The 11,333-nt window shown below is 47.0% G+C and overlaps 1 protein-coding gene across 4 annotated transcripts in view; it reads right to left on the reverse strand.

Annotated features, from left to right (window-relative positions):
- The window catches only part of DNAJB13 (DnaJ heat shock protein family (Hsp40) member B13), a 33,913-nt gene extending 24,052 nt beyond the window's left edge, over window positions 1–9,861 (reverse strand). For all 4 annotated transcript variants that reach the window (XR_012157618.1, XR_012157617.1, XM_073334506.1 and 1 more), the window contains exons 1-5: window positions 9,755–9,861; window positions 8,959–9,062; window positions 6,002–6,163; window positions 3,275–3,432; window positions 1,979–2,092 (exon numbers count right to left, since the gene is read on the reverse strand). Coding sequence is in view for 2 of the 4 variants with exons in the window: in XM_073334506.1 (XP_073190607.1) it covers window positions 1,979–2,092; window positions 3,275–3,432; window positions 6,002–6,163; window positions 8,959–9,062; window positions 9,755–9,822 (606 nt within the window). In the remaining 2 variants the exon portion in view is untranslated. The remainder of the gene's footprint in view (window positions 1–1,978; window positions 2,093–3,274; window positions 3,433–6,001; window positions 6,164–8,958; window positions 9,063–9,754) is intronic.
- Window positions 9,862–11,333: the final 1,472 nt, after the last annotated feature.

The raw sequence follows: 11,333 nt of genomic DNA on the forward strand, positions 1-11,333 counted from the left end.
TAAAGGTAAACAAACTTGTTTGTCTTAGCTGAACAAGGAGTAGGACTGAGTGGACTTGTAGACTCTAAAGTTTTGCTTTTGTTTTGTTTTTGAGTGCAGTTATGTAACACAGAAAATCTATATTTGTAAATTGCACTTTCACGATAAAGAGATTGCACTACAGTATTTGTATGAGGTGAATTGAAAAATAATTTCTTTTGTTTACATATATTTGCACTGTAAAAATGATAATCAAAAATAATACAAAGTGAGCAGTGTACATTTTGTATTCTGTGTTGTAATTGAAATCAATATATTTGAAAATGTATAAAAACATCCAAAATATTTAATAAATTTCAATTGGTGTATTATTGTTTAATAGTGCGATTAATCGCAATTCATATTTTTGAGTTAATCGTGTGAGTTAACTGCAATTAACTGACAGCCCTAAAAAAACCCTCCCAAACCTCCATTGTGAATCCCAAAGAAGCAAAGTGAGACAAGAACCCTTTTGTTTTCCCTTGTTGCAGGACTCTTTAAAATATTTCTAAATATCATAAAGTAAGACGACCGCTTCAGCTATAGGAGAACTGGGCACTTCCCCAGTACTAGTTACATGAGAGATCACAAAAAGCAAAAAGCCAATTACTCAAGCCGCCAAAAGAACATTCTTGCACAGGCAACTTTAACTGTGGAATTGCCGAGCTACTGAGTGCTTAACATAAGAACGGCCATCCTGGGTCAGACCAACGGTCCATCTGGCCCAGTATCCTGTCTTCCCACAGTGGCCAATGCCAGGTGCCCCAGAGGGAATGAACAGAACAGGTAATCACCAAGTAATCCATCCCCTGTTATCCACGCCCAGCTTCTGGCAATCAGAGGCTTAGGGATACCCAGAGCATGCGGTTGCATCCCTGATCATCTTGGCTAATAGCTTGATTTTGCAACCTTAAGAATGTTCTTTTAACGGAGCTTTTTGGGTGTAACTTTGGTACTGAGCACTGCTGCGTGCGCTCCCTCGGGGATAAAATTCACCCCTGTGCTGAGGGCCAGCACAAGCCACATGCTCGAGCTAAGTCCCACTTAAGCCCTCAAATAGGGTGTAAAGCAACGCCTCGGCCTGGTACTTGTCCTGTGAACAGGAGTGAATTTCACCTGACAATATTAACATTCTGCATATCTGGGGCCTGATTCTCAGTTACAGCTCTCTGATCCTGAGGGCTGATCTGCGCCAGCCCCAACCCCAGTGGGAGTGACAGCAGCCAAGAGACTGCTCTAATCTGTCCCACTGGCATGGCTCCCCTATCTCCTGTGCTGGGAGCAGGGGATGCAGAGGCCACCTCCGTCAGCTGTTTGCCAGCGGTTTTAGTTCTGTGATTCTCCACTGCCAGTGGAATGCCTGGCTGGCTACGTACGATTGGATTCTGGGCCATCGATACTGCCTGAGCAGAGCCCCGAGCTGGATCGCAGCGGAGAATCAGGCCCCTCATCTTCAAAGCACTCTACAAACATTAACTAGTTAATCCTCACAGTGCCCTGCAGAGGAAGTGGAGGGTTATCAGATGGGGAAACTGAGGCAGGGAAGTTATGTGATTTGCTCAATGCCATTGCAGGAGTCCCTGTCAGAGCTAAGACTTGGGCTCCTAACTCCCTTAGGCAATGTAGAAAATCTCCCCCTTAGCCTCTCTGTGCCTCATCTTAAAATATGCATCATTACTCAGGCACGTTTTGTGTGGCTTGTTGATTAGTGTCTGTCAAGCACTTTGAGATCTTCAGATGGAAGGCGCAACAGAAACACAAGATCCCATTACAGCAAACAATGAATGAGCCATTCAGTACTGGTGAAATCTTGCCGGGCAACAGTCACTACAAGCCCAGCCTGGAGCGACTGTTCTGTCCCATGTGTATGGTTTAAAGCACTGCCCAGCAACACTCCCATGGAGACATGGGATGGGGTGACAGGTCAGGTAAACCAAAGCCAATTGCAGGAGAAACTTACCTGGTCTCCTTCTTTTTGAAAGGTAATCCTGGTGCCCTGCTTCCACCCGGGCTGCACGTCGATTGTTAAGATCTTATCTCTGATGGTGGACGTGTGACCGTCTTCATTCATCACCTGGGGTTTGAAACGGATGAGTGGGGCAGTCGGGTTTGGTCTGTATCTAGGAGAGACACCTGGGCCTTTGATTGGCTAGGATGCCAGTGATACTGCACCAGCCTTGTGGGCAACTGCCTTTAGGAAACGAAATCAGTTCTGACTTGAATTGCAGAGCTTCTGTGCCCAGGCAGCTCTGCAAACCATGGTTATTACAGGAGTGCCTAGGGACCAACCAAGATTGGGCCCCAAGACAAACAAAGGGTGGGGGGAAAGGGGCAAAACACACAGAGGGAACAATGGGATGGAAAAATCAGGCCACCTGGAGACAAATGCGGCTCCCAGTTACCCCTGTTCTACCTCACTGGAGTCTGCCAGGGAGATTAATATTTGCATTTAATTTCCGTCTGACTTTAGTGGGATAGCCATGGGGTCACTGGCCCTATATATTTGGCTTAATGTTTGAGGATTGTATTTTGTTCATTTCAAGACAGTCTGATTGCCAGCACAACCCACCAACCCCCTAGAGCCCTGTTGATGGCAGAGGCCACATAGCTAAGATCAAGGCAGGCAAAGAGACCCGAACCTGTTACGTTAACACTACAGAAGGCCAAGCTTTTCCTGCACCCTGCTCAATGCTGTGTAAGACAGTGTCAACTTTCAGCAGGGCCTCCTGTGCTCTGGCAGCGGGGTTGGGTCCCATGGCACCAGAGAGAGCACGGAAACTTTGGCTGCCGGGGTCCTGCCCGAACTTGTTGCTCTGTACAGCACACGTGAGCTGCTGCTGTGGCTGGCTATGAAAGAGAGGCCACCGCAGGAGCAAGAATGGATCCCTGGCTGCTCTCTGCACAGCCACAGGAGCACAGTTGCCATGGAGATGGAGTGGGGTTGGGGCCATGCACTTTCACCCCACCCTACTCTTCTCAACTGCCCTGCCCCTCTGCCTGGAGCAGGTTACTCCCCACCTGTCCATTCCCCTATCGGCTGGGACTCGGGAGATGCTATCACAGAATATAGTGATCAGTCACATCCACTAATTTCAGTGAAACTTCCAGTGCCCTCCTAGTGAAACATACAACCCAGCCCAATGGGAAAGAACAGCTCTTCCATGACAGGCTCCCTTCGGGCAGCTGTCCCGCTCCAAACGCCACCGATTCGGGCTCACGTCTCACCACTCCTAATTCAGTCCCCTTCTTTCCTTACCCTGCGAGAAATCTTAATTTTCTTGGTGCATCCGTAGAACAGGTCCTCCAGTGACAGGTAGAGATCTCGCTCAATTGGCGGGTCCTGCTTCGCCACCCCTTTTCCCCGCAGCCCCCCGAATGCCATGTTCACCTCAGATCCATCTGGGGCAAAGAACTCTGTGCATATCAAAAAACAGAATCCCAGCTGTGCATATAAAATGATGGGGTCTAAATTAGCTGTTACCGCTCAAGAGAGAGCTCTAGGGGTCATCAGGCATAGCTCTTTGACAACGTCCACTCAATGTGCAGCAGCAGTCAAAAGAACGAACAGAACATTCGGATCAATTAGGAAAGGGATAGATAATAAAACAGTAAATATCGTAATGACACTATATAAATCCATGGTGCGTCCACATCTTGACTTCTGCATGCAGTTCTGGTCGCCCCATCTCAAAAAAGATATATTCGAAAAGGAAAAGGGACAGAGAAGGGCAACAAAAATGATTAGGGGTACGGAACAGCTTTTATACAAGGACAGATTAAACAGGCTGGGACTGGTCAGCTTGGAAAAGAGATGATTAAAGGGGAATATGATAGAGGTCTATAAAATCATGACTGGTGTAGAGAAAGTGAATAAGGAAGTGTTATTTACCCCTTCTCATAACACCAGAACCATGGGTCACCCAATGAAATTAATAGGCAGCAGGTTTAAAACAAACTAAAGGAAGTATTTCTTCACACAACGCACAGTCAACCTATAGAACTCTTTGCCAGAGGATGTTGTGAAGGCCAAGACTATAACTGGGTTCAAAAAAGAATTAGAGAAGTTCTTGGAGGATAAGTCCATCAGTGTCTATTAGCCAAGATGGTCACAGATGCAACCCCATGCTCTGGGTATCCCTAAGCCTCTGACTGCCCGAGGCTGGGACTGCATGACAGGGAATGGTGTCTTGATGATTGCCCTGTTCTATTCATTCCCTTGGAAGCTCTGGCATTGGCCACTGTCGGACGACAGGATACTGGGCTAAATGGACCACTGGTCTGACTCAGTATTGCCATTCTTATGTTCAATGACCCAGAAAAAGGTTAGATGCAATCACACCATCAGCTGAGAGTGGCATGAACTAGTGGCCTGAGCACAGGTCTGGGAGCCAGGCATTCCTAGTTCTAGTCCCAGCTCTGACACTGACTCCCCTCTCTGCCCTTGGCAAGTCACTCAGGTCAGAAGTGTGTCAGTTTTTCAATGCCCAGCTTGAGACATGCTGGGCTGAACATGGGCACTCACAAACCTTCCCCCTGCCCAGTTCTTGTTGATTTCAACTGCTGTTGTGGGTGCTCGGTGCCTCTGAAAATCAGGATCAAGATGGCTCACATCAGCCACCCAGCAAGTGAGACATTCCAAGACACTGACAGCTTTTGGCAATTTCCAAAAAGGCCTCCTTGTGCCTCAGTTTCCCCATTTGTAAAATGGGAGTGATCTCACCACTCTACCAGCTGGGATAACTTTGTGAATGTTTGCAAAATGTTCTGACCATGAAAAGCATGAATTATTATTTATTTATTACATGTTTATTACCATGCTAAAGGAATTCCTGCTTTCCTCCAGGAATCCCTGAAGTTCTTGTCACTATCTTTGTTTGAAGGAGTTTTTTACTCCCCCTTTTTTAAACCAACATAAACGTAAAAAGTTTCCATTCTACCTCCCAAACTCTAAAATCAATAATTGGACTTTGCTCTCCTCTGGTGCCTTCCATCCAAGGACCGAAGACATTTATGAAGTAAGCCTCCCAACCCTGCTATGAGGTGGCACACTAATAATTATTAACCCCATTTTACAGACAGAGAAACTGAGCCATAAAGAAGTTAAGTAACTTGTCCAAGGCTGCCAAGTGAGTCAGTGGCAGACTAGGGAATAGAGCCTAGGTCACCTGACTGCCAGACATGTGCCGTGCCCCTAAGACCACCCTTCTTGTTTCCAACATGGTAGTTTGTTGCAAGTTCTTTGGGACCTGATCCTGTGATCTCCCCAAACAGAATGTAAATTCACTCCTGCAGACTTACAATATTAAGCCTTTAATTAGTTTGAAAACTTCACCGAGCGCCCAGATTGGGAAGAAACCTTTCAATCAGATTTTGTGAGTGTCCTGAGCTCCACTCAGAGCACAATGTGCTCCCAGATATCCAGGGACATGGGTCCAGAGTAACCTGGTGCTAGGAATGTCTCAGTGCTGATGGTCCCAGTCTCTGGAGAAATAAACGAGGCAGGTTGTATCACTCTTCACCACCACCTAGTGGCTGACTGCAGCATGGCATTAAAATCTCAGTGAAGGCTGCCTGCTCTTTGGGTCTCCAGGTTCTGGTGCAGTTGCCATTATTTGAGCCAGGGGATTTTCAAGAGGAGAAAGTGACGGGCTCAGGGGAAGACACTACAAGCCCAGCCTGGAGCGACTGTTCTGTCCCATGTGTGTGGTTTAAAGCACTGCCCAGCAATGCTCCCATGGAGACATGGGGTGGGGTGACAGGTCAGGTAAACCAAAGCCAATTGCAGGAGAAACAACCCTCAAACTGGGGTTCCGAGGGCTAATGGTGGCAAAGGCACAAAGGCAGGGTCTGGTTTTCAGGTGACTGTACAAAACTTTAACCTACTTCCTGCCAACCACAGGGCTGGTTCTGTTGAAGAGACTATGCTTGGGGCAATCACCATAAAAACAAAACAAGAAGCATCACAGGAAGGAATTATACCTACCAGCAAAGGGATTATCGCCTCCAAAGAACTCCTTGAAGACTTTATCAGCATTGCCGTGAAACACATAGCCAACAGACCAGGGATTTTCACTCCCAAATTCCAGGGGGATCCCACCTTTGAGACCCTCTTCTCCAAATTTATCATAGATGCCCCTCTTCACAGCTAAGGGAGAAAGAGGCATCAGTAGATGTGCATATGCTTTGATCATTTGTGTGTCAGATGAAAGTATATAGTTCTAAACCCAAGTCTTTGCTTGATCCTGGGATGTGTCACCCAAAGCTGTCATTAAGCATTCTCCTTGCCATAAGAAAATCTGAAGTAGCAGAAAGGATGCTACTGCATCAGTCTGGTAGCAACTATCTATAGGAGTCTCATACTTAGAAGCAATCTCAAAGGCTCACCCTTCCAGCTGGGGAGGGTGATACACTGAGTGATCCAGGGGAAGGTGGCTGATCCCCTCCTGTCCCTACCCAGCCAGTCATCCAATACACAGAATGGAAACCACAGAGAAGACTGTTACAAATCATTTTCCTAATAAGCTCATTAAGGTTACCCACGACTCAGTTTCCACACAAGGATTCCTTTATTAGTCCCAAAAGCCACCTGGTGTTAATTACATCCAAAATACAAACTCAAGGATATATATGCCTATATTCTATATCCCAATGCCAATAGTTACAAGCGCTGGTCAAAATGCTCACAATAAGATCAAGTACCTGGGAGGTACCTTGCCATCATAGCGTGACTCCAGAGGAAAAGCTCTGACAAAGAACCCCTCGAAAACTTTGCTTTTTTGTACACTGTAATAAACAGGTAGTGTGGGACCTGAGCTAAGGACAGATAAAGCAGCTAGGGCTGAACAATGTCTTCTGCCCCAGTCAAGACAAGATTAATGACTGGGCCTCTTTCTTCAAGGTTTTCTTCTTATCTCATTGGGCCATATTTGTTTCTAACTACTAAACTACACAATTTTTAAATAATAAACTAAACAAACCAAATATATACATCACCTGGTACCCAATTATCCAAGTTGTCTTTATTTCTGTGATCTCAACCCAAACTTTACATAAGAAGACACTGATATTTAAGAGTTACCACAAGTTTAACACAAACAATTTTTGTTTCTCTTCAACCCATCCTTTTACATGCTTCGGGCCTATCACTCATGCTAAAATCCAAACTCAATTTAACACCATAGTTTGCTTAGGCCTGATGTGGGCCTATATTCCCACAAAGACTACGATCTTCTCTATCTCCAGTCTTTACAGTCTAGAGAGACCCCAGAGAGATTACAAACATACAGCAACCCACAAGCAATATGGGGGGGGGCGGGGTCATGGAAGGTCAGATTTAGATGTCTATAGGTGCAATCTGCCAACAAAAGCAGAGAGAAAGAGAACAACAACTTTCAGCCATTATATTTTCTTGTGCCTGTGCATTGTGGTGGATTCTCCTTCATTGTAAATTTTTAAATCCAGATTGGGTGTTGTTCTGAAACCTATGTCCAATTCAAACAGGAATTAATTCAAAGGAGTCCAAGGACTTGTGTTCTACAGAGGATCTGACTAGACGATCACAGTGATCCCATCTGGTTTTTATAATCTAAGAATCTTATGCTATATTAAAGAGAAATATTTTCTTTACATGTAAGTACTTATAGATCAGTGGTTCTCAACCAGGGGTACACGTCCCCCTGGGGTACGCAGAGGTATTCCAAGGGGTACATCAACTCATCTAGATGTTTGTCTAGTTTTACCACAGGGTACATAAAAAGCAGAGCGAACTCAGTACAAACTAAAATTTCATACAGACAATGACATGTTTATACTGCTCTATATACTATACACTGAAATGTAAGTACAATATTTATATTCCAATTGGTTTATTTTATAATTATATGGTAAAAATTAGAAAGTCGGCAATTTTTCAGTAATAGTGTGCTGTGACACTTCTGTATTTTTATGTCTGATGTTGAGTACTATACTAAGCAAGTGGTTGTTAAGTGAGGTGAAACTTGGGGTACGCAAGACAAATCAGACTCTTGAAAGGGGTACAGTAGTCTGGAAAGGTTGAGAGACACTATTATACACCATGATCAAGTCACCTCTTAACCCTCTCTTTGATAAATCTAAACCGATTAAAATATATTTACTCTCACCGTAAGGCATATTTTTCAGACCTTGAATTGTTCTTATAGTTCTTTTCTGCACTCTCTCCAATTTTTCAACATGCTTTTTGAAGCGTGAACACCAGAACTGGAGGTGGTTTTTCAGGAATGGTCTCTCCAATGCTGTAAACAGAGGTAATATAACCTCCCTGCTTCTACTTAATATTCCCCTGCTTATATATCCAAGGATCAGGCTAGTTTTCTTGGCCGCAGCATTGCATTGGCTCCCTGCTCCTGCAATCTGACTGGCACAGGTCACCGTGACCCTTACACCCATGCTAGCGATGTCAGTGGGGCTCCAAACACACACAGACCTTCACCAGCCTGGATCAGACTGCAGGAGCAGGGATCAGTGCTGCATGCAATAGATAAACAATTAAGTAACTGGTTTCAGAGTAGCAGCCGTGTTAGCCTGTATCCGCAAAAAGAAAAGGAGTACGTGTGGCACCTTCAAGACTAACCAATTTATTTGAGCATAAGCTTTCGTGAGCTACAGCTCACTTCATCGGATGCATCCGATGAAGTGAGCTGTAGCTCACGAATGCTTATGCTCAAATAAATTGGTTAGTCTCGAAGGTGCCACAAATACTCCTTTTGTAATTAAATAACTGATGTTAATAGCCAGACAGAGGATACACCAGCTAACCAGCATGGCAGCAAAGCAGATGATATGATGTGCCTAATGAAATCCCCCTGCAGAAAGTACACTCTGTACTTGAATATGACTTTCCAGACCTTATCCCTGAACTGCACAGTTTATCAGTGGGAAGAGAAACGTGTTCCTACTTACGATCACTTAACACTTCATAGGCTTCTGCGAGCTGCCTGAATTTATCCAGCGCCCAAGGTTCTTTATTTTTTAAAGGATGGTTCTTCAAGGCTAGTTTCCGGTAGCTGCAAAAGAGAAGCCAGGGAGGCCCAGCCCCACGGTGGGCGCAGTTAGATCCTGTTCTGACATGCAATCTGAAGCGCTTTTCAACTAAGTGCATTTGTCAGACGTTTAAGATCCCAAAACACCAGCGGAATGGATGCGTGGGATTGGGGCCCGACCCTGCCCTCCCGAGTTCCTCTCTTGCACACTGCAAGGTCTGGTTCCAAGGCTGGGTGTCTGCCCTGCTGTGGCTGAGGAAATCAGTAGCACCTAAACACAGCTGGTAACGGCTCACCGGACCGGACCACTCTGGTTACAGGGTGTATGGTCACGCCCATGGCGGCATGTTCTCCGTGTATATACATCTCCCCACGGCAGTTTCCACGGCACGCATCCGCTGAAGCGAGCTGTCGCTCAGGAAAGCTCATGCTCAGGTAAATTGGTTCGCCTCCAGGGCGCCACCAGTCCTCGGTGCATGGCTCTGCGGCCTGCCCCCCAAAGCGCGGGACGGTCAGAGGGAGCGGAGGGCGCGCCCGCACTCTCGCCGCCCCGCGCGAGGCGCAGAGCCTACAAGGTCTGTGGGCATCGAGCTCCCATGGGTTTCTAAGGGAGTTAGGCACCCCCCGAGGCCGACGGGCCCCCGGGGGAGCCGCGGCCGGGCCGGGGCCCCCGTGACCCGGCGGGGCGCACCCCCCCCCCCCGGAGCCCCGCTCACGCCTGTTTGATGTCGGCGTCCCTGGCGCTGCGGCGGAGCTCCAGCACCGCGTAGTAATCCTGCCCCATGGCGCCCGGCCCGCTCGGCCCCGCTCGCCCGTTGCTATGGACGCCGCCGCGCGGGGCAGTGTGGGAGTTGTAGTTCTTTTCACCCGGACACCACTTCCGGACTACACGTCCCTCCCCCCCCCCCGGGGCCTGTGTTTAGGGGAGGGGGTAAGAGACGCCGCCCTCACCCACAGCAGGCCTCGGCGCACCCCACCCCACCCCCCCGAGCTCCTGGGGCAGCGGCCCAGCATGGTTTGGGAGCCCCCTCAGAGAGACACTGCAGCCCCAGGGCCCCCATCCCCCCACCAGCTCCACCCCGCTCCTTTCCCCACCCTTTCCTCCACCCAGGGTTGCCAGGGGTGGTTGGAGGGATTCCTGGAGGTTTCATCACATGACAATTTTTAATTTAAAATGTATCTTGAACTCCTGGAGACTCCAGGCTAATCCTGGAGGGTTGGCAACCCTACCTCCGTCCTGCCCCACCTGCATGGGGCCTGCTTCTCTTGTCTCACTTCCCCTCTCCATTTCTTCTGCAGAGCCCTCACCCATGAGCCCTCCCCAACACCTGGCCTACTGAAGCGGCTGTGTGAATGGCTCCGCTGTGGGGTATTCCTTGCATTAGGGAGGGCCGAGCGCACTTCCCCGTGTGCATTCATTTACCAACAATGCACAGCTCAGCACCCACTGTGCCATCATCCCCATTAGCAGTATTGGGGCATGATGGTATTTCATTTTCACAAATATCGGGAGGGAGGGAGGACAAAAGTCTTACAGGTGAACAGGGAACTGGTATGGATGGAGCCTTGCTGTATTCTGATAAGCCAGTCCTATATTCCTAAATGCTCCCTGACACCATGGCATGCGCTGTGATAGTTATTTAAAAGTAAATGGTTACTTGTCTTCAGAGTACTTTACACACGTTAACTCAGCCATCACAAATTCTGCTGGGGCTGGTGGGTTTTATTAGCAGATTTTCAGGAGTAAAAGGTGGGAAAGTAGATTTTGTACATGGGCTAAATTCTTATGACAATTTTGATTGGCTAAAAGGTAGTTACGGATCACCCCCTTTTTACAGATGGGGAAACCAGGCATAGAGAGATTAAGTGATTTGCTCAAGGTCACATAGTGAGTCAGTGGCAGAGCTGAATTAGATCTCTGGAGTTCCTAAATCTTATCCCACTGTTCACTCTAATACCATGTGACAGCACAGGAATTTACAAACACATGCACACAAATTATGGGGGTAGATCAGAGTCCACAGGACTGAACCTTTGTCCCTTAGACTTAACATTTAGATGAAAATGATAGTCTGCCATTATTATTCGAATCCTATGGCAAAAAGATGCTTTTCACCATACCATAAGAGCTATATAATTACTGATTTAACAAAAACTGGTGGAATTTTAATGTGGCCTTCACTACAATGGCTACAACTGGATATATTTTTAAACTGCACAAGAACATATGTATTTCATTCAAGTGGAGATCAAACTGAAGTCTCAAATTTAGTCTGAGATCAAATCATGGCTGCT

Source organism: Lepidochelys kempii, chromosome 1 (assembly GCF_965140265.1).
Source record: "Lepidochelys kempii isolate rLepKem1 chromosome 1, rLepKem1.hap2, whole genome shotgun sequence".
NCBI classification, from domain to species: Eukaryota; Metazoa; Chordata; order Testudines; family Cheloniidae; genus Lepidochelys; species Lepidochelys kempii.